This window comes from Acomys minous (assembly GCF_964271855.1).
Source record: "Acomys minous genome assembly, chromosome: 9".
Taxonomy (NCBI): Eukaryota; Metazoa; Chordata; class Mammalia; order Rodentia; family Muridae; genus Acomys; species Acomys minous.
The window spans coordinates 80,479,181-80,504,803 of record NC_140490.1 but is presented as its reverse complement, the minus strand read 5'-3'; the positions used below and the strand labels follow the sequence as shown (position 1 = coordinate 80,504,803).

At 57.7% G+C, this 25,623-nt stretch overlaps 2 protein-coding genes across 8 annotated transcripts in view; both read right to left on the bottom strand.

The window, feature by feature from the left end:
- Positions 1-19,235, bottom strand: part of ARID3A (AT-rich interaction domain 3A) — a 30,938-nt gene extending 11,703 nt beyond the window's left edge. The window contains exons 1-3 of one of the 7 annotated variants that reach the window (XM_084795541.1): positions 18,134-19,235; positions 13,808-14,458; positions 12,396-12,714 (exon numbers count right to left, since the gene is read on the bottom strand). In XM_084795541.1, coding sequence (XP_084651667.1) covers positions 12,396-12,714; positions 13,808-14,190 — 702 coding nt within the window. In that variant the 5' untranslated portion in view covers positions 14,191-14,458; positions 18,134-19,235. The other 6 variants (XM_084795539.1, XM_084795540.1, XM_084795537.1 and 3 more) reach the window with 6 other exon arrangements.
- A 2,757-nt stretch (positions 19,236-21,992) lies between these two features.
- Positions 21,993-25,623, bottom strand: KISS1R (KISS1 receptor). The gene is made up of 5 exons (XM_084794078.1): positions 25,373-25,623; positions 24,836-24,960; positions 23,763-23,898; positions 23,370-23,602; positions 21,993-22,902 (listed from the first exon to the last, which is right to left on the bottom strand). The coding sequence occupies exons 1-5, from the start codon at positions 25,614-25,616 to the stop codon at positions 22,438-22,440; spliced, it is 1,203 nt and encodes a 400-aa protein (XP_084650204.1). The 5' UTR covers positions 25,617-25,623; the 3' UTR covers positions 21,993-22,437.

Genomic DNA, 25,623 nt, shown 5'->3' with positions numbered 1-25,623 from the left:
TCTCTCAGAGCATAGGCCCATGCTCTGAAAGGAACTCTTTTTTGTTGTTTTGTTTTTGATTTTTGATTTTTTCACCCCTAAGATTCTCTGTGTAGCCTTTGCTGTCCTGGAACTCATTCTGTAGACCAGGCTGGCCTCAAACTCAGAAAGATCCACCTGCCTCTGCCCCCTGAGTGCTTGGATTAAAGGTGAGGGCCACCATGCCCGGCGCTTTTTTTTGAGGGGGAAGTCATGAATATAAATCTCATATCTCAGACAGATGCTGTAGCGCACACCTTTAATCCCAGCACTGGGGAGGCAGAGGCAGGTGGATCTTTCTGAGTTTGAGGCCAGCCTGGTCTACAAAGCAAGTCCAGTACAACTGGAGCTACACAGAGAAGCCCTGTCTCGAAAAACCAAAAAATAAAAAAGAAATAAATCTTAGATCTCATAAATCACAGGCCTCCATCTATTTCCAGAACATTCTACCACTCAAAAAGAAACATTGTCTGCATGAACAGTCACCCCATCCTTTCTCCAGCCCCTGACACCCAGGTACCCACTTCTTGACTCTGAGGCTTTTTGTCTGGGTCTGTCACCAGTATTTTCAGGTCCCTCCATGCTGAAAAGTACAGTGGGGCATCAATCCTGTTCCTAGCTAAATAATATTCCAGTGTATGGATGGATCACACTGTGTGTCCATCGTCCATCTGTCTCTGGGCTGCAGGAGCCTTTATCTTTGCCACCTTCTTTGAGGATTTTTTTTTTTCTTGAGACAGGGTCTCTCTGTGTAGCCTTGGCTGTCCTAGACTTGCTCTGTAGACCAGGCTGGCCTCGAACTCACAGAGATCCGCCTGCCTCTGCCCCCTGAGTGCTGGGATTACTGGCATGTGCCACGAAGGCAGGACTCTTCACAGTGTTTACAACCAATGCCCAAATCCAATGGCTGTGATTCTCCTCCCTCACCAGCGTGACCAGGACCCTGCCTTCCCCCAGCGGCCAGGGATGAAGGGCTCTGAGCTCTGGAAACCTCAGGGCTGGTCCCCAGTGTTCCCCTCTTCCTCCCTGCCAGCCTCCACCATGTTTGGCCGCCCCGCCCTGGGCCTGGCCTTCGCACTGTCTGGTCCTTCTCCTAAAACCCTGTTCCCACATCAGTGGAGCCTTGGGTACCCTCAGCCCTGGGCGGCGGGGGGGGGGGGGGGGCAGCGGGCCGGTGGATATGGGGGGACTGCTGGGAAGTTGGGGGAGGTTTGAAGCCACCTGGGCAGACACGCCCATTCCATCCCTCCACTGAGGACTGCTTCAGATTCACCCTGGGACCCATTCTTTACTTGGAGAAACTGAGGCAGAGGTGACCTGTGAGTAACAGAGTGCCAAGACCAGCTGAGCCCCTGAAAGAGCCTTTTCCATGGTAGCCCAGGGTGTTATAAGTATCTATCATCCTATACTCAGAAGGCAGAGGCAGGAGGATGGCCGTGACTTCCAGGCCAGCCTAGGCTACATAGGGAGACCCTGCGTCAAACAAACTTGAGTTCCGTGCCAGAATCAAGAGTTCGGGAGGGTCAGAAGTTCAAGGCTAGATTCAGCCACATAGAGAGTTTGAGGCCAGCCTGGGCTACATCAGGCCCTGCATTGAAACAAAAAATAGAATCTAGGAGCTACCGTCAGAGATGCCTGAGATTGACCATAGGTTCACAAAATCAAATCAGCAGGACCGTGGTGGCGCACGCCTTTAATCCCAGCACTCAGAGGCAGAGGCAGGCGGATCTCTGTGAGTTCGAGGCCAGCCTGGACTACAGAGCGATTCAAGGACAGCCAGGGCTACACAGAGAAACCCTGGCTGGGTGGGTGGGGCCCTGGCTGCTCCCCACTTGCTCTCCTCTGCAAGCCAAGGGTTCACAGTGGCCAGCACGCCGCTGCAGCCCGCCAGAGCCCAGGGAAGGAAGGATGGAGATCTGGGTTGCTGTTTTCATATTTGGAAGTCCAAGGAGGTTTTGCAGACATCCTTGCGCACTTTCTGTGTATGGGGCCGATTACATGTACTGGGCGCACGATAGCACATGGGCGGGCCAGGCCAGCGGCAGACGCTGGACTGCAGCGGCACTGGGAAGCTGGGTCGGGCAGGGGAGGGCACAGCAAGTTCAAGGCGACCCTGGGTAACTTGGTGAGACCCTGCCTCAAAATGAAAAGTACAGAGAGGATGGGGGTGGCGGGGGGGTGGGCACAGGCGTAAAACAGGCATGGTTAAGGGTGAGCAGTTTTATCTAGTGGGCACGAGGTGCTGGCTTCCTTCCCAGGAGAGAAGAGCTGTGCCAGGCATTGGGTACACAGCGAGGGCCACCTCCCACTGCCCCAGCTCTCTTTGGGCCCTTCTGGCCACCCGGTGGCCTCCCGGCTCACCTGAGGGCTGGGGCTTCCCCTTCCAAGCTAGCCACCCGGCTCTTTCATTTCCCGTCAGTTCTGTGGGCAGCTCTGGCTCTCGGGAAATTGGGGAACTGATTCTGGGCTGGGCTGCACATCTGTCTGCTCAGCTGCCTCCCGCAGAGGCTGGCCCCTCTCCCTTCTGAACACGCTCGGCGCCCCACCCATGAGGCAGATATTAATAGTCCTCCTGGGAGGACCATAGGAGGGGCTGCCACAGATGCTGGCCTCTGGGGTTCCTGACTGGGGGGGGGGGCACTTGAAGACCTTCAGGCTGCCTTTTTCTCCTGAACAGACTCTAGATCTGACCAGGGGCCACCTTGAAACCTGAGCCTCTTTTTCTGTGAAGGAAGGAGTCCAGCCCAGAGTTTCCAGGTGGAGGGCAGGACAAGTGTGCACAGCAAAGGTCAAGCTTAGAGAGGTGGCCAGGTAGGGGAATAAAGCTGCTCGGGGGTTAGCCTGATTTTTACAGCCAGGAAACTGAGGCACAGGGGTTTGACATGGGCACAAAGGCCAGGACAAGGGCACTTGTCAGAAAGTGCAAAGAGGTTTGTGTGGAAATGCCCCCACGGTGACCTTCCTAAGCCCCACGGAAGCCCAATACTTCAGAAGCAAAAGAGATGGGGTGAGAGCCAAGATGGAGCCCTCGGAGAATCAGTGGCCCTCACAGAGCTCAGTGAAGGACAGAGCTCAGTGCAGAGCGCGGGTGAATCATTCAAGGATAGGAAGGATGCCAAGCGTGGTGCAACGTGGTGATCCCTAGTGAGACCCTGTCTCAAAATACAAAGTCAAAGAATGTGTAGGGGTAATGGCTCATACCTAGAATCCTCCAGTGAGGGGGCCCGGGGCGTGGTCAGAGGTGGAGTCCCGCCTAGACTCCCCTCAGTGAGGGGCTGGGGGTGTAGTCAGGGTGGAGCCCCGCCGAGACTCCCCCAGTGAGGGGCTGGGGCATGGTCAGGGTGGAGCCCCGCCTAGAATCCCCCAGTGAGGGGCTGAGGGGGTGGTCAGGGTGGAGCCCCACCTAGACTCCCCTCAGTGAGGGGCTGGGGGCGTGGTCAGGGTGGAGCCCTGCCTAAAATCCCCCAGTGAGGGGGGCGTGGTCAGGGTGAAGTCCCACCTAGAATCCCCCCAGTGAGGGGCTGGGGGCGTGGTCAGGGTGGAGCCCCGCCTAGAATCCCCCAGTGAGGGGCTGGGGCGTGGTCAGGGTGAAGCCCCGCCTAGAATCCCCCAGTGAGGGTCTAGGGGCGTGGTCAGGGTGGAGCCCTGTCTAGAATCCTCTGGTGCCTGGTTTGTCTGGTTGTATTCCTGCATAGGCCCTGAAATTTCAGAAGGGACTTCCCTGTTGGCCAGCGTGACCTTGAGGTCCCCTGGCTTTCATAGTGGAGTCTCAGGTGTCCCTTCCCTGGCTGCACAACAGGGTATGGACAGGTTGGAGCTTATGTCCCTAAGACCGAAGTGGAGGCTCACCTTCCATCCAGAGTCTCTGTTGGAATCCCTATACCGTGAGCAAAGGGCCGGCGGAGCCCAGCCCAGGATGGTGGCTCCAAACACCCACCTCCCACCACAGGGAGCTCCCGCCACACTTTAGCATCCTTGGGAAATGGAGAGCAGATAAACACAAATACAGCCGGCACCCTGTCCATGGCTATGGACCCGGATGTGGAGGCAGATGAGAACACTCATTAGCAAAGATCTGAGCGAGTGACAGCAGCCAGCTGTGCTCTGGACAGCAGTCCTGTCTGTTTTTTTCTTTTTCTTTTTCTTTTCTTTCTTTCTTTATTTTATTTTTATTTATTTATTTATTGGTTTTTTTGAGACAGGGTTTCTCTCTGTAGCTGTCCTGGACTCACTTTGTAGACCAGGCTGGCCTCAAACTCACAGTGATCCACCTGCCTCTGCCTCCCGAGTGCTGGGATTAAAGGTGCGCGCCGCTGCCGCCCCGCTAAGTCCTGTCTGTTTTACGGAGGGGGAAACTGAGGTTGAGAGGAGGGTATGAATGAATGTTGAGCTAGGCGAGGACGAGAGAGAGACAAGCTAGGCAGACAAGGTGACCAACAAGTGACCTCCCCCCAGCAGGCCTCTGGGTCTCCTAGACCCTGGTCCCCAGCTCCACACAAAGGCACAGATGCACCCAGCCTGGATGGAGATACTGGGCACAGCTGGGGACACAGCTGGGAACACAGCTGGCACCCTGAGCCACGCACGAGGACACACCCACCTCCCACCTCCCCCAGGCAGACAGGCCTACCCACCCTGCCTGCCCCAGCGCACCCCACAGGGTCTCCCCCAGCAGGGCTCTACACAGCCCTAACTATCGCGGGGCTCACTACTCACACCAGGCTGGCCTCGAACTCGAAGAGATCCTCCTGCTCCGCCTCGCTGGGATTAAGGGCACAAGCTACCGCCCAGCAGGGTTTCTGAATGTGCCTCCTGAGTATACAACAGGCGCTTCACTGTTGCTCATGGAGACGCGTGGGGCAGAGCTTATAAAGGACCCGGAAGGCCCACTCCCTGCCCTTCACCCCTGGCTGGGATGGCAGGGGAGCAGCCATGAGCATGCCTGGTGAGTGCTCTACCCACCCAGCCCCGGCTTCAAAATGCCAGTCCTCCCTCCTGCCTCAGCTTCCTGAGCCTAGAATGGGTGTGTGTGGGGGGGGACACAGGGCTCTGCAGTGGGGCCTGCCACGAGCCTCTTAGCCGAGTGACAGGCACAGTAGAGGATGTCTACCAGTGCATCTGAGTCTGCTGGGAAGCAGATCCCCGCCCCCCATGGGGGGGGAGGGGCAGGGAGCTGGCCCCACTAGCCAGCCAGCCACCTCCTCAAGGACCCACAGACTCTGTCCTGGCCCTGACCACAGGGCAAGGCCGTGTCCTCAGACCCGGGCCCTTCAATGGACACATTAGTTACCATTTAACCCTGTGACCCCCCAATTGTCCCCTGGTCATGCGCAGCCAGGCGAGCCGGGAAGGGGCAGGCTGTGGCCACCCGGTGCACACCACCCACCAGGCCACACTGGCCTGTTCCTGGTCTGGTTTTGAGGAGGGACAAGGTTGGTCATGCTTGACGGCCAGTAACAGCCTTTCCAAGTGACATGTGTGCTATTGCTTACAGTCCCTGCCCAGCTGAGGACAACTGCTTATATGAGCCGACACCACCACCTCCCGCAAAAACAAAAAACCAAAAAAACCCCCAAAACCCAGGCCTTTATGACAAGCAGGGAAACAGAGATGGGGGGGGAGGCGGTCAGGCAGAGTCCTGCCCTCTTGGGCTGGTTTGGGGTACAGCACCCAGCATTAGATCCATTCATGCCTTGGTTACCACAGGTAGGCACCGCCTCAGCCAGGCCAGTGCAGGCCCATGTGGGCAGCGGCTAGCAGCTGACCTGTGTGCGCCCAGGGAGTTTTAGAACTAGTGACCACAAGACCTGCAAGGTGACAGTTAACAGTCAGTCTCTCACCACTTCCCTGTTCTCAGACCAGGGTGGGCACACACCTTGCCCGTAGGTGTACAAATCACACACAGGCACAGACACACATATGGACATAACTCACACAGAGACAAAGTCAGCCAGCCAGCCAGACATACAGATACACTGGCACTCACAGACACACACACACAGACAGACACACGGACATAACTCACACAGACACAAAGACATACACACACAGATACACTGGCACTCACAGACACACACACACACACACACACACACAGACACACGGACATAACTCACACAGACACAAAGACAGACACACACAGATACACTCAATCTCACAAACACACAGAGACACGTGTACACACTGACGGACACACGGACATAACTCACACAGACACAAGTCATTCAGTCAGTCCGACAGACAGACAGACAGACAGACACACACACACACACACACACACACACACACACAATCAAACATAGCCACAGTTGGTGAAGGAATAAGCACAAAGATATGCTGGGAGATTCGCCCGTGTGGCCCCTGCACGGTTCCCGCAGCTGCAGTCAGAAAAGCCATGGCAAACGGCCCACTTCGCTGTCACGTCCCCATGTCTGGCTGTAAACGCAGCCACCACACCCTCTTGGGGGATGGCAGCTTCGGGGACACCGACCGCTCCCTCTGCCATGGCGTGTGTTATTAGAAAGCGTGGGGCGGGACGCTTGGCAACGGGTCACAGGGTGGGGAGCCTGGCCAGCGGCGGTGACCTGGTGGCCGAGTTGGCGGCGTAGGGACCAGATAAGGTTCTTCCGGCTGACTCAGCGTGGTTCCCGGGGGGTGGGGATGGGGGTTGGCACGGGCCGGGGCGCGGTGCCAGGGCTGGCGGGCAGGCACCCTCCTGTGCCTGCCACAGCTCTCTGGCACAGAGCCAGCAGCCACAGAGCCTTTGATGAGGCTGCCCAGGGGCTTCCTGACACCTCCAGTGCCCGACTCCCCAGCACCAGGGACCCCTGAGCCCCAGGAAGACTCTCAGCTGGGGCTGGCCGCCAACATTGGCTGTCAGCCCAGAGACAAACATGCCCCAGATGACGACGGTGATGAGGACAACGATGATAATGACGCTGCCACCATTAGAACCTGGAGCCTGGTCTCCAAGCCACTACTGGGTAGCTGGGCCTGCATGGCACACCCTTTGCTCCAGAAAACGTTAGCCTACCCTCCACCTCACGGCCTCACCAATGCCTGGCTCCAAGTCTACCCAGCATCTCGTTACCTCCTTACTGCCCCCACCAAGGCTAACTCTGGGTTTCTAGAATGTTCTAAAAATGTCCTGCTCCAAGAAGTAGACCCTGCTGTTCCTGCCTCGTCAGTGGACTCTTACTCACTCAACAAAGCCCCAGCTGCTATGTCCCTTCCTGCAGTCCAGCCCTGTGTCCCCAAGGCAGGGCAGGTAATAATCTGCCCACCTCCTCCCCAGTCCCCACCCCATGTGGCCCCAGAGGCTCCCAGTGCCATTTATGACAGGAGAAACAGCATGTGTGAGTGACCAGTGTTCGAAACTATGTCTATCGGTAGCCATGAAAGCTCTGCCTGGGGCCAACAGGGACAAGGGCACGTGAGCTGTGAGTTGACTTCAGACAGATCTGTGAGCCCCGCCCAGAGCTCTCACCTCCCACACCTGGCTGTCTATCCATTTCCCTGTGGAGGGAGGCGGGGAGGGAAAAGTCACAGCAGCTGCCCTCGGGCCAGAGGCCTCCCGGGATACTACATTTTCCCTCTCTACTGGAATGCTGTCCGGTGTCCCGGAATTAGATATAGACTTCAGGGGGAAGGCTCAGAGGGGAAAGGAGCTTGCGGCCAAGCCCCGTGACCCGAGTTCAGTCCCCACAGGAGGAAGGAGGGAACTCTCTCTTTCAAGTTGTCCTCTGACCTCCACACAGGCCGTGACACACATGCCCCTGCCCACACAGAGTAAATAAATACATGGAAAGTATTTTTAATGGGTTAAGAGGAAAGAGGGGGTGCCTAGGACCCCAGCTTTCAGGATACTGAGGGAGGAGGAGGGATGGCGAGTTCTGGGCCAGCCTGGGCTACACTACCAGGTGCTGAGGTCTAGATGTGAGGGGGATGCTTGACCTCTGACCTGCCAGCCACTCACCACTTTTTTTTTTTTTTTTTTTTTGGTTTTGGCTTTTTGGTGAGACAGGGTTTCTCTGTGTCACCCTGGCTTTGAAGTCCAGGCTGGCCTTGAACTCAGAGATCCACCTGCCTCAGCCTCCCAAGTGCTGGGATTAAAAGCGTGCACCACCACAGGACTCACAATGTCTGTGAGGTAAAGTGAGGCTCAGTGAGGCTGCCAGCTTTCCTTAAAGCCCTGTGGTCCTCGGGGCCCCAGTCCATCCACCCTGGACAATGATCATCTATGCCTCAGTTTCCCCTCCACAGTGCCTTCCTTGTAGATTGAATGAGGAACCCGCTAACCTTACCTTCCCCCAGCCCCCGGCAGGTACCCTGGAACTCAGTATGTAGCTCAGGCAGAAAGTGTCATCCTCTCCTACCTCCAGCTCCCAAGCGCCGGATGAGACAAGCACCCTGAACCCCTCGACTCTCTCGTGCTGGGTGCCGGACACGTGTTACCACAGCGGGCTCCCTTTCTGCATCGCCAAGGCCAGGCTTGGGGGGGGACGCAGTGAGCAGGGGATGGGTGAGGCCATGGCAGGACAGGACCCTGCACCTAGGGAGCCTGGACAGACAGCTGCCGCCCACAGGCAGCACTAATAGGCACTTCTCCGACTACCGGTCCACCTAGCAATTTCACTGCAGGCACACGCCCAAGAGGAACAAAAATAAACCCATGGAAACCGGTGGCGGAGGCTGCAGAGCCCAGCGCCCAGCCAGGCACACGCCAGAGCATCAGATGGACGGCCACGGGCAGGAGCGGGGACTCTGACATACGGAAGAACAGAGCAGTACAGGAAGCTTCCGGGACAGGGACGCGAGCGTTGTGAGCTGTGTAGGCGACAAGTGGCCAAGCCGTGGGGATGAAACTGGACAAACTGAAACATTCCTGACCTTGACAGAAGGTTCATAACCTTGGGACCCTTGAATGTGCTAAAAGCCAGGTATGGCAGTGCAAGCCCATTATTCCGGAACTCAGAAGGCTGAGGCAGGAGGACAGCCTGGAGTATACAACAAGAGCCATTCTCAAACCACAACAACATAAAACGGGACACGGTGGCACAAATATTGACTCCCAGCATTCGGGGAGAGGCAGAGGCAGGAGGATCTCTGTGAGTCTGAGGCCAGCCTGGTCTGCAAAGAGAGTTCCAGGACAGCCAGGGCTACACGAGAAACCCTGTCTCAAACAAACAAACCAAACCAAACCAAAACAAAAGACTGGCAGCTTGAAAAATCACAGCAAGGCCACTGAGAGCCCGGGTGTGGCCCTATGGGGACAGGAAGGCTACAGGATGTGTGTCCCATGCCAGGAGGCCCAGATTGTAATCATAGTCACTGACCACACCCCGGTGGCCAGGCCTCAGACCCCCCCAGCAGATTCCAGCTGTCCAGGCTCAGCTGGTGGAAGCCAGCCATGGCCGAGACCTGGAAGGAAGACGCGGAGACAGTGCCAAGTGGCCAGCCAGCCAGCACCGCCACGTGCCAGGAAGAGACTGGGGCGGGCGCCAGAGTCAACACGGGCTGGGCCTGGGGCTGACATCTGTGGGGCTGGCTGGACCACTGTTGACATAGACTGCACAGGTGCCAGGGCAGCCGGCCGCCATGTGGGACCTCCCACAGACGGTTGAAAGAGGCAGTCCCGCGGACCGCAGGACCAGCTTCTGCGAACACCACCCCCAAATCCAGCTGTCATCGGCTTGGTTTCCCATAAGACCAGTTGGCCCCAACACATAGTTGGTACCCCTGGACCTTTGCTCTGGTGTTCTCGCTCAGAGGCCCTCCTGTCTCGGCTTCCCCAGCCCCAGGGACAACAGACGCACGCCAGCCTGCCTGGCTTTATACGTGGGCCCATGGGATGCAAGCTCTGGGTCCCAGGCTTACAAGGCAGACATTTTCTCTAATGAGCTGGCTCCCAGTGCTCTGTGTCCTCACACATACACACATATACATACACATGCACATGCACACACAGGCACACACACATGTGTGCACACACATACATACATGCACACACATATATACACACATGCACACACACATATACATACACATGCACACACATGCACACACACATGTGTGCACACACATACATACATGCACACACATATATACACACACGCACACACACATATACATACACATGCACACACGCAACATGTGTGCATACATACATACATGCATACACATATACATATATACATACACATATGCGCACACACGTACATACACACACACACACACACACACACACACACACACACACACACACATCTTTGATAACCTTGAAGTTTTTCTCTATTCACTCATGAGACCAAGCAGGAGCTGCTCCCATCCGCCTCCGTTTTGCGCTGTCTCCAGCCGCACAGAACCTCCCTCACAGCCTGTGTCTCTGCACGACCTCTGGCCCTGACCCAGGATATCCCCCAGAAGGGTCCCAACAATGGCTCTGGAGGCTCTCCTTTGTCTCGCTGCACTGGGGGCTCTGGCCTTGCTGCCCTTTTTAAGCCTGGCCACTGTGGCCTTGTGGGGTCTGGTAGCGTAGCCTGCACAGGGGCTGCCTGCGGGTCTCTGATCATAAATGGCAGTCTCAGCTTGTGACACAGTGGGAAGGGGATGTCTAACTCGCTTGGTGCTGGGGTTTTCAGGGAACTAAATCCCGGGCCCTGAACAAAAGTCAGGAAAATTAAAAAGCATAACCTGGTCTCAAAACAGCCACGCCAGTGAAAACCACGGGCCTGGAGGACTAACTAGCGGTTCCATCTGGGCCACAGACCTGTCAATTCCTTCCTAAGACCCACTCCAGAAGGGCCCAGGCTGCCTCTGTGCTAGACCAGGGAAACTGAGGCACAGAGTGAGGTGGAGCCAACAGAACCCCCACGAAGCACAAACACTTTTAAGTGGGGTGTATTTATCGAGGACCTCCCAGGGGGAGTGGGGGACCCAGTCTTGAAGCCCATGCCACCTCTGGGCCTGGGGTGGGACTGGGTCACACCCAGGAGCGGTGAAGTCCATTTGACAGGGCAGTTGGCAGGCTGCCCAACACACATCTAAGCAAGCCGGGGCGAGAAGCAGAGACGGGAGGCGAGGCCGCCCCACCCAGGCCAGGCCCGTCTCAGCAGGTCCCACGAGGGCACAGAGGGTTAGCCTCCTCTCAGTTCCTCGAAACTTCTCTTTGCACCTTAGGGCCTTTGCGTGGCCACACTGGCAGAATAGGGTGCCCCACAGGTACCCTAATCCTAACCCAATTTGAGCCCCCTTGGTGCCTCAACTCTACGGCTTCCTCAGGCGTCTGAAGGGGACCCGTTCCTCAGGCCTGTTCCTCGGGTCCCACCAAAGAAAAGAGGAGTTCAGGTTGTCTCCTGAAGCAGCGGTTCTGACCAGCTCAGACCCAGGGAGCATCTGGAGTCCTCGGCCCACCTCACAGCCCACACAAGACTCAGCCCTGAAGCCAGGCCCTAAGCCAGTTTCCAGCGCAGCCACACACCCAGGGATCGGCCGGGCCAGCTGGCCAGCCTGGAATGCAGGCCCCAGCCAGCCATCTGGTTTCCATAGGCCTGCCGGCGTCAAAGGCTCCCTGCTGGCCACTTCCTCCAGCTTGGGCCGCCTGCAGGGAAGGGTTAGGGCAGTCTGAGTGTCCTCCTCATGCCCCTCCTGGGCCCAGGAAGCCTGTGTGTGGGTCCCACGGATCACACACGCATCCCCCCCGCCCCCCAGCCAGCACCGGCATCCCTGGAATTGTCTGTCTGCCTCAAGCCTCGATGCTCTGGCACACTCAGAATTCTGTGGCCACCAATGTGTCCCTTGGCACCACCTTGGATCAGCACTGCACTGGCATGGGACCCTAGCCCTCACCCCACCCCCGCTCCCTGCATCCAGCACTGTAGCCCAGGCCACATGCTAGGCGAATGAACACCCACAGCTCTCCAGAGCCGGACTCCACCACACTCTTATCTCGCGTCACCAAGCCACATGCACCTATGTGCACACGAGTGTATAAACCAGAGAGGTACACTGGACACTGTTCTCTGTTGCTCTTCCAGCTATGCTTTGAGGCGGAGTCTCGCATGAGCCGGGGAACCCCAGGGGCCTTCCTGCCTCAATCTCCGAGCACTGGGGTTACAAATGCACATGCCACTGTGCCCAGCTCTTTAAGTGGGTGATGGGGGCCCAAACTTAGTGCTCTAGTTTGCACAGGAAGCTCTTTATTCACAAAGCCATGACTGACCCACCACCTACAAACCACCTTTCAGCTGAGGACGACCAGGCAGAGCCCCGCATTACTCCCAAAGCATCCTGCAGTGCCCAGGTCGACATGGCTGGGGTGTGTGTGGGGCGATCAAAGTCCACTCCACAAGGGACGGGACCCAAAGAGCATGGCCTACCTGTTTGAACTGTTCCTCAAACGTCCAGTCTCCATGGTCCGGCGGTGGCATCTGGGACGACATGTGACTGGGGTGGGCCAAGCCAGGTCCCAGCCGCTCAGGACCACCCAGCATTCTGGGACCACCATCTCCACGGAAAGCCTGGGAGGGTGGGGCCTTGCGAGGGAACAGGCCTGCAGAACCCAGGGTAGTGGACTCTGGGGGGCCCAGGTCTCCTCCTTCTTCTTCTTCCTCCTCCTCTTCCTCGAAGTCATCTTCCTCCTCTTCCTCTTCCTCCTCCTCCTCTTCCCCCAGCTCCTGCTCTTCCCACCTGGCCTTCCTGCAACGGATGAGGGCGCCTACCAATCAGGAGAGGGGCAGGCACAGGCCCACTCACTGCCCCAGCCTCAGTTTCCTTCTGCAAACAGGAGCCACAGGCCTCTCAAGGCACAAAATGGGTCCCTGCCTGCATCCTATGCCACACCTAAACAAGCTCCCACAAGGGGCCCCAAAACATCCTCTCAAAGGTTCCTGTCCTAGCGCCTCTGGGCACGTGGTTCCCAGTGCCAGACTCCCGAGGAACGGCTCTCCGACCACTCCTCACGTCACCTCCTCCCCGGTGACACGCCAGCTTAATGATGTTGGCAGCATTGGGCACAACCCCAGACACACACACTGGGTCTCAGGATCCCGGTGTGGTGAGCTCTCCAGGAATCAGCTTCGCTCTTAACAAACAGTTGCTCGGGGGCTGGAGAGATGGCTCAGTGGTTAAGAGCGCCGCCTGCTCTTCCAGAGGTCCTGAGTTCAATTCCCAGCACCCACATGGTGGCTCACAACCATCTATAATGAGATCTGGTGCCCTCTTCTGCAGATAAAGCACTCATATGTAATAAATAAAATAAATAAACAAACAGTTGCTCAGACATCCAGCATCCCCCTCAGTGACCCTGGCTGGCTCCCACTTTTCAAATGTGTGCACATGCACGAGCGCGCGCACACACGCACGCACGCACACCTGCATAAAACCGATTAGATGGGGCTGGAGAGATGGCCCATCAGTCATGAGCAAAGGATGCTCTTTCCCAAGGACCTGGGTTCAATTTCCAGCACCCACATGGCAGCTCACACCTGTCTGTAATTCCGGTTCCAGGGGCTGTGACACCTTCACACAGACATATGCTAGGAAAAACCAATCAATGCTCTAAAAAAAATTTTTTTTTTTTTTTTTGGTTTTTCAAGACAAGGTTTCTCTGTGTAGTCTTGGCTGTCCTAGACTCACTTTGTAGACCAGGCTGGCCTCGAACTCACAGTGATCTGCCTGCCTCTGCCTCCCTAGTGCTGGGATTAAAGGTGTGCGCCACCACGCCTGGCTAAATCAGTCATAAAAAACAAAAACCCGATTAGACGCTGCTGTCCTGGACCCCAACACTTACGTGTGGTCATCAGAGCCCACGTCCATCAAATGTCCGTCTCCCTCCGAGTGTCCTGGGGCCTCCAGGGCTCTTCCGTGCAGGGCAGGTGAACTCAGGATCCCTTCCTGGACTGATTCTTCGTCCTCTGAGCCGCGAGGTCCATCCTCAGAGCTCCCAGGAGAGGACGGCTGTCCCAAGCCAGCAGCGGCGGCACGCATGGCGGCCAGCGCTGCCATCTGCGTCCTATGCATCCGGGCGTTCTCAGGCTCTCTGTCCTCCTCAGTCCGCACCCGGACACCGGCGGGCTCAGGGGGTGCGGGTGGCGGCGGCTGCCGGGCTTCTAGTTCCTGCCGGGCACGCTGCTGCCTCTGAATGAGGGTTTCCATCACAGCCTGCAGCTTCATGGCCCTGCGGGCCGGGCCACCCCGGGCACCAGGGGCAGGCTGTGGGGGTGGCCCCTGCGGGGAGGGGTCTCGGCCGCACTGCAGCGTGGGGACCTCGGGGGAGCTGGAATAGTGCAGGGTGGCGGCAGGCAGGGGCAGGGGCGGGGGCCACCGACTCAGGCTGAGGCCTGGTGGGGCATGCCAGGGGCGACCAGTGGGCTCCTTGTTGTCACGTCGGGCACTCAAGGGCAGAGGCTGGTGTCGGGCTCATTCAAACACTTGTGGACTCCTGAGGGGACACAGGGAGAGATGAGGTCAGACCGCACCTGCGCCCCACTGACACAATCCCTCCCCAGAAGTCGGCAGAAAAGGCTCACACCTGCTGGGGATACACCCTGCTATCCACTTGTCGGCAGGTGCCTGGGACCAGGGTCACTGCAGTGGACACTTAGGGAATCTCTGGGTCCCCTCTGGTCAGATCCACCAGGGACCCCGTGGGTTATTGTCCCGTAAGCGGGTAGTGGGGGAGGGGCCTGGCATTCTTGCCTTCCTATTGTTTGTACCCTGTTCTAGACCACAGTGTCCCTCTGGGTTCTGGATTCTAGCTCTAAGTTCTAGACGTTTCTTGGCCCACAGAGGCCCTGGGAACTGTGGCCATGAGTACATGCTTGCTGTATACAAACCCTAGGCAAATGCGCCCCCTTATACAGTTTTGTGTTTTCTCAGAGATATCTCAGCCTGCCTGTGGGCCAGCTTGGTTTGCCTCCTGTAAGGCACACTTGGGAGAGGCAGGCCAGGTGGGCACCGTGCAGGTGACAGTGTGTGTGTGTGTGTGGTTGTCATCATCGTGTCCCGTGCTCCTCAAGGCTCTCTGCAGAGGACATGGGATGGCCATCGTCAGTTTGTAGGGCTCCAGGGGTTTGTAAACGCCCCAGAACACAGTGTCTGTCTCTACCAGGGGCCCCTGTGGGCCTCCCTCCAGCTAGCACCAGGATCCAGGGGCCACCTGGCTCCAGGCCACACCTTCAGCCTCCCCACATAAGCCACCAATAAGACAGTGGGCAGAAGCCAGGAGGACAGGGCTGACAGGCGGGGATCAAGGGACTCCGGGGAAGGGAGGTCACCTTCAGCCTAACCTGAACCCCAAAATCTATGCATTCATAGCTCCCAGGACTGACGCACCCGACCTCAGCATGTCAGGAGAGCAGACAGCTCCCGGCTGTTGTTCACACTAGGGACCCCCCACCCAGGGGACCCGTGCAGTGCAGGACCCTCAAGGTCTCTATGGAGACTGGGGAAGTCTGTGTCCCAGTCCCTTTCTTTAGACATCTGGTCACAGGAGCCCTGGGGTTTGCAGCAGAGCCATGGCAGGTGGGTGGCCACAAGGGACCCCCTGCCAGCCTAGGCTTCCCAAGACAGAAAAAGCAGAGGCCTGGGCACTGGAGTGGCCCCATCCGGCTTCCACAGACACAGTTCTTCCCCACCCTGCGGCCGTCGGGCACCCCAGGTCCACCAGACCCAAGAACTGCTGAAGGGGACATTTCTGGACACTGTCTGGCTTGGCCCACCGCCCTTCCCCCACCTCTGACAACTTGGAGCTGAGCACACACACACACACACACACACCTACGGAAATGCTGAAAGCAAGCGACGCCCCCTCTTTGAGGCTTGGGGTGGGGTAACTCACAAGGAAAAGGCTAGAGGAAGCCCCTCTCCCAGCCTCCCGTCGTCGTCACCCCCCCACTCCCAGGCCTGCTTGGGTTAATGACCCTTCCTGGTTGTGGGGTGGGGGAGGGGAACAGGGAAGGCCTCCACTGGTGGGGCGGGTGTTGGTGGAGGGGGGCAGATGGGAACCCGAGAGCAGTCCTAGGCCAGGCCTGGACATACCCCGACCCTCCAGGGTTACCGGTGCCCCTAAGCTGCTGTAGCCCATCCTTGGAGACCCCGCCCCCGAGCCCTTTGTCCTTGGCCCCCACCCTCAATTTATGACATTCTCAGAGGAGAGAGAGAGAGAAGGGGGGGACTTGTGGCTAGTGTTTGTGGGGGGGTATCTGGCTGGGGAGACCCAGAGCCACACCCTTGTCCCCCCACCCTCCATGGAGAGAGAGAGAGAGAGAGAGAGAGAGAGAGAGAGAGAGAAGAAGGTCACCAGCTCGGCCAGACCTTGCAAAACACGGTTATTTGGAGTTGTGCAAGGCTAGGGCCCGAGGGTGGCGAAAGGGGCCCCTCTCTCCTCCGAGGGAGGTGGAGGGAGAAGGGCAGGAGCTGGGGAGGGGGCTGGGAAAGAGGGCACCGTGCCCGTGCCCCCCTCACCAGGAGACGTGTGCAAAAACATCCCAGAGGACGAACGTAAAACAACAACAACAAAACAAACAACCCCCTCAACGTAGTCGGGATTTCAAAGGCTTCTTGGAAAGCACAGAGCGAGATCAGGGGGTGGGGGGGGAGCCCCTGCTGCCCAAGTCGTAAAAAACGGAAGATATTTGACAAACCCGCTGCGAGTTGACACACACGCGCACACCCCGCGCTTCCTGCTCCCTCTTTTGTGTCCGGGGGCGGGGGAGGGGGCTGGAACTCCACGGGAGGGATCTGGATGGGTGCACCCCGCCAGCCCAGTGGGGACCCCAGTAGTTCACTGGAGCTAGGAAACGAAACCGGACCTTGGTGGACAGAGGTTTGGAAGAGAAAAAGAACTGAAGGCACCGGGGCGTGGTGGCCCGCCCGCCCGGGATTTTCCCAAGCACTTAGGAAGGAAAGCTGCGGCAGAGGGATGGCCTCGAGTTCCAGGCCAGTCTGAGCTTTAAGCGGAGTTCTAGGTCAGCCTGAACTACACAATGAGATCCTCTCCCAAACATTTTCTTTTAATTAAGAAGAAAAAGCAAAACCATGTCCCCAGGCACAGCCCCTAGCCCCCTGCGCGCGTATACACCACACACACACACACACACACACACACACACACACAGGCGCGCACGCACGCACGCAGGCGCGCGCGCACACACACACATTCACACACTCACACTTACACCCCACACCACACTGGGTCCGTTTCCTTCCGCCAAGGGACAGCGCACACTCGCGACCCCCGCGCACTCGTGTACCGGATGAAGATCTCCAAGATCTACGGCCGCGACAGCCGCTCCAAGCTTGATCCTGTCGAGTCGCCTACCTAGCCCCGCACCCCACACCGCGCGCACGTCTTTACCTAACTTTGGAGACCCCGCAATTGTCGGTTTCCAGGGTGCCCTACGCTGCCACCCTTAGGGGAGATCGCTGGAGCCGCGCTGCAAAAAGGCCTTACCGCTCGGGGTGGCCTGGGGGGCGCATGCCCAGGTGCCCAGCGTCCAGCCCAGAGTCCAGCCCGGTGGTGGCCTCCGGTGGCCTCTCTCCCCTTGGCTTCCCCCTGATGCCCGGTGCAAGCTCCTGACTCCGGGGTCACCCGCCTCACCGAGTTTCCAGGCCGCGTCTACCGCTCCATCCGTTCGGATCGGATAGGGACGAGGTCTCCGCGCGCGACCGGCCCCCCGCCCCGCCCCTCCCCCACCCAGCAGACGAATCGCCGTGTGACAAATTGCTCTCAGATGCAAATACCTCGCCGGTGATTCAGCAGCCCCGGGGACGCAGGAGGAGGTGGTGGGTGTCTCTCCAGGGTCCCCCCCTTTCCAAGCTTTCCCAGGACACCACCCCGGGGTCCCCCGTCTCCAACTCAATCTTAGGAGGAGGTAGAGGGGAGCTGGAGAGCCGCCACAGAGTGGACGGAAATTTTCAGGTCGCGGCCCCTTTAAATGATAATAAATAATAAAAGGAAGGGGGAACCGGACTGAGGGACGCTCCGCCCCCAGCTTAGGGACCGTGCGCAAAGTGCACCCTGCAGCCTACGGCGCCCGGACGGAGAGCGGGAGGGCGGAGCCCCGAGAGCTGGGTCGCGGGGGGATCCCGAAGAGTTGAAAGGTTGGTTCCTCACCGCACTTCGGAGCAGAGAGCCACCTGGGTCCCCGGGCGTTTCCTGGTTCCACCCGGAACGGGAGATGGATCAGCCAGGCTTGGAGCTGGAACCTCCACCCCGTGCGCTACCTAACCTTCCCAGCCCGAGTCTCCACACCCCTGAAAGGGGCTTTAAAACTCCGTAGAGGCTAGTGCTGCGCGGGGAAAGGGGGTGCGTGCGCAAATGCACAGAGTTGGGCTGCGCGCGCGTTCGAGGAAATGCGAGGAACCGTGACGACCCCGCCTAGGAGCGAGGGACAGGAGGACCAACCCCTAACCACCCGCTCAGGGAAGCTCCTGCCTCAGTCTACCCAGCCTTCCGAGGCCCCATTTTGTAGGATGGAAAACCGAGGCATGATGTGAGCTCAGCTAGGAGTTGGGGCGACCCTAGTGGGTAATGCCAGTGCCCAAGGCAGCCCCTCGCTACCCCAAGTTCCCTTCATTGAACGGTTGCTGTGGGAATCTTGAGCAGCTTGTCGTCCCTCCCCCCCCCCCCCCGCCCCAAAGCCACAGCGCGGCAGTGGAGGTGGGGGCAAGTCTGGTTAGATGGGGTGGCCTAGAACCCGAGACTGCAACAGGTGCTTGGAACCTGGCCCTCGAGGCTAAAAAGCTGGTGAGCTGCTGGGGCGTGGCCCCAGGGTGGAACTAGGCCTGTATCCGAGCTTCTCCCAGCATCAAATGCACTTACAGATTTTTTGGTTTTGGTTTTGGTTTTTGAGACAGGGTTTCTCTGTGTAGCCCTGGCTGTCCTGGACTCACTTTGTAGACCAGGCTGGCCTCGAATTCACAGCGATCCACCTGCCACTGCCTCCCGAGTGCTGGGATTAAAGGTGTGCGCCACCACCACCCAGCTGTGTTTACAGATCTTTCTCTCAACCTGGGCAATGACCACACTGACCCCAACTCTAATCATTTTGTGGGTCCCCTTTGAGTTTGGGCATCCCCCAAAAACATCCTGCCTAGATAATGAAAGCATTATATATATTATAAATAAATTATATCTAACTAGCATGTCTGGCAAAGTAATATTTTTACATTAACATTTATTTATTTACTTACTTATTTATATGTGTGTATGCGCGCATGATAAGGGGAGAGGGGCTTCCACGGCGGCGCACGCGTGGCGGTCAAAGGACAATTTAGTGGAGTCACCTCTCTCCTCAACCTTTATCTGGATTCTGGGGATCCAACTCAGGATGCTAAGCTTTTGCTAGCCCCTAAAATACTGTTCATAGTAGTCATTTTTCTAATAGAATATTCAAAGCCAAAAGCCAAAATCTGCTGGTCCTTTTTTATGGCTTGGATATATGTAGCCAAGGGTCTAGGTGGCGATCCTAATGACCTCCTCCTAGGACCCGCAAGATGCATCTTTGGGGACTTGAAAGGCCTCGGACTGGCGCCGCAGGCTGTGCGTGCCCCCTGCCGGGCGCCAGCAGAACTGCGCCCAGGGTGTGGCTCAGCGCGGAGGCGGAGCTTCCATCAAGCGATGGGTGGCCGCCAGGTGGTGCCTGTGCACCTGAAAAGCCAGCTTCCCAAGTTGGATTCGGAAAAACTGAGGGCTAAAGTTACATAGCTTTTTCTGTTCCGACATTGCGTGAGCGGGTAGCTCATGATGGTCTTAAACTCATGATCCTTCTGCATCCGTTTACCACGAAATTAAAATTTTACACTCAGGGGCCGCTGCACAGGGCCACGTCATTTTCAATTTTTTTTTTTCCGAGACAGGGTATCTCTGTGTAGCCCTGGCTGTCCTGAACTCCTTTGTAGACCAGGCTGGCCTCGAACTCAGATTCACCTGCCCCTGCTTCCTGAGTGCTGGGATTAAACACGTGCGCCGCCACCACCTGGCCTTCATTTTCAATTTTATATTTACTTTTAGATACTGGGCATGGAGTCCACGCGAGACAAGTATTCTACCCCTGAACAAGCCCAGTCCCTCATTGGAGGTGGGGTGGGGATGCTAGGCAGGAGGTGAGCTACAAGTGCAGTGGTGGCCCGTGCCTTTATCCCAGCAGTCCTGAGGCTGAGGCAGGTAGATCTCAGAGTTCAAGGCCAGCCTGCTCTGCAAATCGAGTTCCAGGACAGCCAGGGCTATACTTTTGCCTAAAGAAATTCTGTTTAATCCGGGTGGTGGTGGCGCACGGCTTTAATCCCAGCATTTGGGAGGCAGAGGCAAGTGGATCGCTGTGAGTTTGAGGCCAGCCTGCTCTACAAAGTGAGTCCAGGACAGTCAAGGCTACACAGAGAGACCCAGTCTCAGAAAAAAGAAAGAAAGAAAGAAACTTTGTCTAGGAAAACAAACAAACAAACAAATACAGGGTGTAGCCCTGGCTGGCTGAGAACTCACAGAAATCCACCCACCACAGCATCCAAAGCAACTAACTGCGCATTTGTCCCCTGGTCGTCTGAGCATTTTGGGAGTGTGGTGGGCTTTGCCATCCCCCATTGGAGACCTCCTTCCTGATGAACGGAGCTTTGTGGGCCTCTTGAGGATAACCTAATTTCAGAGTGGATATGTAATGTGGCTGTGGCGAAAGTGGCAGCCGGGGCTGGACTGGCGGAAGTGGGTTGCTGGCAGAAAAGACAGATATTGTCCTGTGCTCACCCCAGGCGGGTGAGCGAGCTTCATTCTCCTTCCGTGATCCTTAGCCCACCAGGGCCGAGTAGAGGCAAAGGGACTATTTCCTTCTGCAGAGTGTGCTCCCTCCCCGCCCCCAAATGACTCCATTGATGAAGGGCTACCCTTGCAAGTATGAGGACATGGGTTCAATCCCCAGGAGCCCTGTAGAAACCCAGGCCTGCGGTCCAGCACTGGGGCAGGAGGAATCCCATGCTCAGGGTTCAGAAAGAGACCCTGTCACCATAGCAACATGGAGGACGCTGTGTGTGTATTTTCCTCTCATCTCTCAAAGTGGGAAGCTTACTTGCTGGGCCAGCCTGATCTACGTGGTGACTTCCGTGCCTATCAGGGCTACACAGTGGGACCCTTATCTCAAAGCTGACAACCACAGGGCGGGGGCCAGGTGGTGATGGCTCAGGGGTTAAGAGCGCTGGAGGCTCTGCCACAGGACCTGAGTTCAAATCCCAGCACCCACGTGGCACCTAACAACCGTATGTCGCTCCAGTCCCAGGGGCTCCCACCTCTGGCCTTTGAGAGCCACCTGACCTGGGTGCTAGGAATTGAACTCATGTCCTCTGGAAACACAGGGTGAGCACTTAACTGCTGACGAGCTCTTTTTTAATTAAAAAGTATGTGTATGGGTGCCTTGTGTGTATCCGTGACTGCGCACTATGTGCAGGCCTGGTTCCTGCGGCTCTCAGGAGACTTCAGGTACCCTAAAGCTGTGCTTACAGATGGCTGTGGGTGGCTGGGATTTGAACTCAAGTCTTTTGGAAGAGCAGCCAGTGCGCTTGCTCTCTCTCTCTCTCTCTCTCTCTCTCTCTCTCTCTCTCTCTCAAACTTTTTTGTTGTTTTGTTGTTTGTTTGTTCTTGTTTTCGAACAAGGTTTCTCTGTTTTGTAGCCCTGACTGTCCTGGACTCACTTCATAGAGCAGGCTGGTCTCGAACTCTCAGAGATCCGCCTGCCTCTGCCTCCCGAGTGCTGGGATTACAGGCGTGCGCCACCACGCCCTGGCGCTTGTTTGCTTTTGACACCAGGTCTCCTCCAGCCAGACTGGCTTTTGATGTAGCTGGGTATGACCTTGGACTTCACACCTGTCTGTTCTGGTGACAGTCATGAGGTACCATAAAGGGATGTGTGTTGTGTTGGTTTTTTTGTTTTTGAATTTAAATATGACACATGACCTTACAATTTTTTTTTCTGATTTTCAGACCTTGTTTCAAAACAGAAAAGCTAAGCTTTTTGGTGGCCAAGGATTCAGGGCTATAGCAATATAGGATGAGGGTTAGCCTCAGCTAAATAGAGTTAGAGACTAGCCTGGGCTACTTGAGACCCTGTTTCATTTAAAAAAAAAAAGGTGTGGGGAAGGAGGAAACAGAGGTTGGGCAGTCAGTTTAGTAGTCGAATCCGTCACTTGCCTAATAAGTAGAAAGTACTGGGTTCAGGTCCCAGCACCAGAAAAGAGAAAGTAGGTAGAAAAAGTGGGGACGTTAACCTTCAAATATCCCCGAGTACAGAGTACAGAGTTATCGAAACATCCACAGCAAAAACCAGGGCCCGCTAGTGCGAATAGAAGACGGGAAAGCTCTTCACACAGATTAACTAAACTACTCTTCTGCGCCCAGCCCAAGCAGCGTGGGCTGGATTATCCGGCGGGGGCTGCTCAGAGTTGGTCAGTGGGTTCACCGGGCATGCACAGCGAGCGCGCCGCCGCGGGGTTCCCCGGCTCCAGAGTCCGTCCCCGGCCGGCGGCGTGGGCTTGCGCTGCCAGACTGTGCGGCGCGGTGTGGCTTGCGGCTCGGTCCGAGTGTGCAGACACGTTGGGCCGTCGCTGGCGTCGCGGACCGCAGGGGCACACGCGGCAGAAGGCCTGTCTGAAGTGTGAACCCAGGAAGGCATACAGCAGCGGGTTGAGCGCCGAGTTGCTGTAGGACATGCAGTGCGCCCAGATTTTGAGCGCGTAGGCGGTATAGGAGCGAGGGTGCCAGGTCCCCGAGGGGCCTAGGGCTTGAAGCACCAGGAACAGCTGGATTGGGCCCCAGCAGGCGGCGAAGAGCAGGACCACGGCGGCCACCAGACGGGAGACCTTGGTGCGCACCGCTCCGGCGCGCTGTGCCAGCAGCTGCCCCTAGGGACTCAAGGATGTTAGCGGGAAGGGGCAGGCAGCCTCCGAGATCCCTCCTGGATACCCCCATACATGTACACGCGTCCCCCATGGTCCGACCCCCCACCCCCAACAGCCCTTCCATCCCTATCCTGGGTCTCCCCCGCATGCACACACACTGTGGCATCCGATATCCCACAGCAGCGCCTCAATCCCCACGCCGGTTCTGCTACAGACACATTCTCTCTCTCTCTCTCTCTCTCTCTCTCTCTCTCTCTCTCTCTCTCTCTCTCTCTCTCTCTCTCTCTCTCTCTCCTGTGTGTGTGTGTGTGTGTGTGTGTGTCTCATGTGTCTCTTTCTCTCTCTCTCCAGGCTCCCGCCCTCCCCTCGCCACACACACACACACACACACACACACACACACACACACACACACACACACTCCAGGCTTCCGCCTTCCTCCCAGATGCCCCTCCATCCCGGCCCCGCACCTGCAGGGCGCTGTCAGTGGGCGCGGGGCGCACAGCGGCGCGGCCTAGGTGGCGCAGCATGGCACCGTAGCAGGCGCAGGTGGCGAGCAGCGGCAACAGGTACAGAGCCAGCAGGTTGTAGAGCGCAAAGGCGCGCTCCAGGGCGCGGTTGGGAAACGCCTCGCTGCAGTAGGTGCGCGGCCCGGGGGACAGGCGGTGCAGGGCCAACACCGGGGCGGACACGGCTGCGGAGCCTGCACCAGCCGCCCAGGATGAGCGCTGTGCCCGGGGAGTGGGGACACGACTCCCCCGCCTGCGCCCCAGGTGCACACATCCTCCGAGGCTCAGCACCTTGTCCCGTCCAACCCACCCGCCCCCCCCCCCCGCGGCCCCCGGACTCCAAACCGCACTCACCCACCCAGATGCTAAGGCTGACAGCCAGGGCCAGGCGCGGAGTGCGGCGATGCAGGGCACGCAGCGGGAACACAGTCACGTACCAGCGGTCCACGCTCATGGCCGTCAGCGTGGCGCAGGTGGCTTGCACCGAGACCTGGAAAGGCCAAGGACTGAGTGTGGGTCCTGCCAGGCCCACTCATTACCTAACCTCTCGAATATGGGAACCAGTGGCCGTGGCTTGAGGGAACACCGCAGTGGGACCTAATGCCTCGCAGAGTGCCCAGGGAGAAAGTAAGACAAGCATTGGGGTACCCCAAAGCTGAGGCATGAAATCATAAACCTGTCACTGACACTGTCGAGACTATTGGCCACCTCACCCTCCCGACCCCTGCTTGGGGTCACAGTGATACCCACAACCCGACCACTCCCACACCAGACCAGGTCCACCAGACTGACAGATCTCCACACTACTTACAAAGCCCTGGCCTCGACTTAACCCTGACCACCCCCACCCCACACACCCCGGAAAGGTGCCCTAACCCCTCCCTGCCCACAGCAGGCTCTGACCCCACAAGGCAGCTCACAAACACCTGTGACTCCAATTCCAGGGGGATCTGACGCCCTCTTCTGGCCTCCATGAGCACTGCACACACAAGGTGCGCACACATATGTGCAGGCCAGCACCCATACACAGAAAATAAAAACAAATTTAAAGGAAGCCGGCTAACGGTGGGGCACGCCTTTAATCTCAGCATTCGAGAGGCAGAGGCAGGCGGATCGCTGTGAGTTTGAGGCCAACCTGACCTATACAGACTGTGTTTCGGAAATCTAAAGTAAATATAGGACCACACCTCATTTCAGAGCATGACCCTCCCCTGCCCTCACCAGACCCTGACCATAACAGGCCCCCACCCCTCCTGACACTACCAAAGACCAGAAACACACCCACCCTGGCTCTAGTCCTGCCCATACCCTGAGCACATCTCTCTCTGAGCACACACCCGGCCCAGCTCCCGGGCCCCACCCGAAACCCATTCCTGCTCCCAGACTTCCGGCCTCCCCAACTCCCCGCCATGTCCCAGCTCTCGCACCTGTTGGATGTAGTTGACGAATTTGCACATGAAGTCTCCCAGCACCCAGGCGGGCAGCGGGTAGAGGAGCGCGGTGAAGGGCACGCAGCACAGCAGGAAAGTGACATCCGTGGCCGCCAGGTTGGCTACAGGTGGGGGACACGCGGATGCTGGAAGGTGGGGCACCTGGAGCTCCTGACTTCTCCATCCCACATCCTCCACCCGAGAAGCTGAGGCACCCTCTGCCTTCCTTACACTCTGTGCCTCAGTTTCCCCGTCTCTAAATTGGAGACAGCCCGGCAGTCCCAAGCTACGTATCGCACGCACACCGTACCCGGAGGCTCTCACGTCTATAGGGCAGACATCTCGCAGAAACGGCTGGCCACGTTTATAATTGCAGCCTTCAAAGGAGGGGATGGGGGAGTAGGGGAGTGGCGGGGCGGGGAGGCAGGACGCTCAGCGGGAGCAACTAGTGTCTGAGGAGCCCCACCGCGCTCCGGGCTGGGACCCCGGACCCCCGCGCGCACACCCGGGAACCCCAGGAAGGCGCTCGCTCACCAATGTAGAAGTTGGTCACCGTCCGCATGTGCTTGTGGCGGCAGATAACGTAGATGACTAGCGAGTTCCCGACCAGCCCGAGCAACATTAGCACAGCGAAGAACAGGGGAACCAGCCAGGCATCCAGGGGCCTAGGCACGGAGCCCGGGCCATCCGAGGCGTTGGCACCGCAGCCTGGGCATCCTGAAACGTTGGACGGAGCCCACCAGGTCGCATTGGGACCTAGCGTCGCCTCCGTGGCCATCGCCCGT

Bases quoted from the DNA above. Each gene is read 5' to 3' on its own strand.
- KISS1R (XM_084794078.1), bottom strand. From the start codon at position 25,616: ATGGCCACGGAGGCGACGCTAGGTCCCAATGCGACCTGGTGGGCTCCG. The intron at 24,961-25,372 runs GTGAGCGAGCGC...CCCCACCTGTAG, and splicing joins GGTGACCAACTTCTACATTG to CCAACCTGGCGGCCACGGAT. The intron at 23,603-23,762 runs GTGAGTGCGGTT...CGGCTGGTGCAG, and splicing joins CAGCCTTAGCATCTGGGTGG to GCTCCGCAGCCGTGTCCGCC.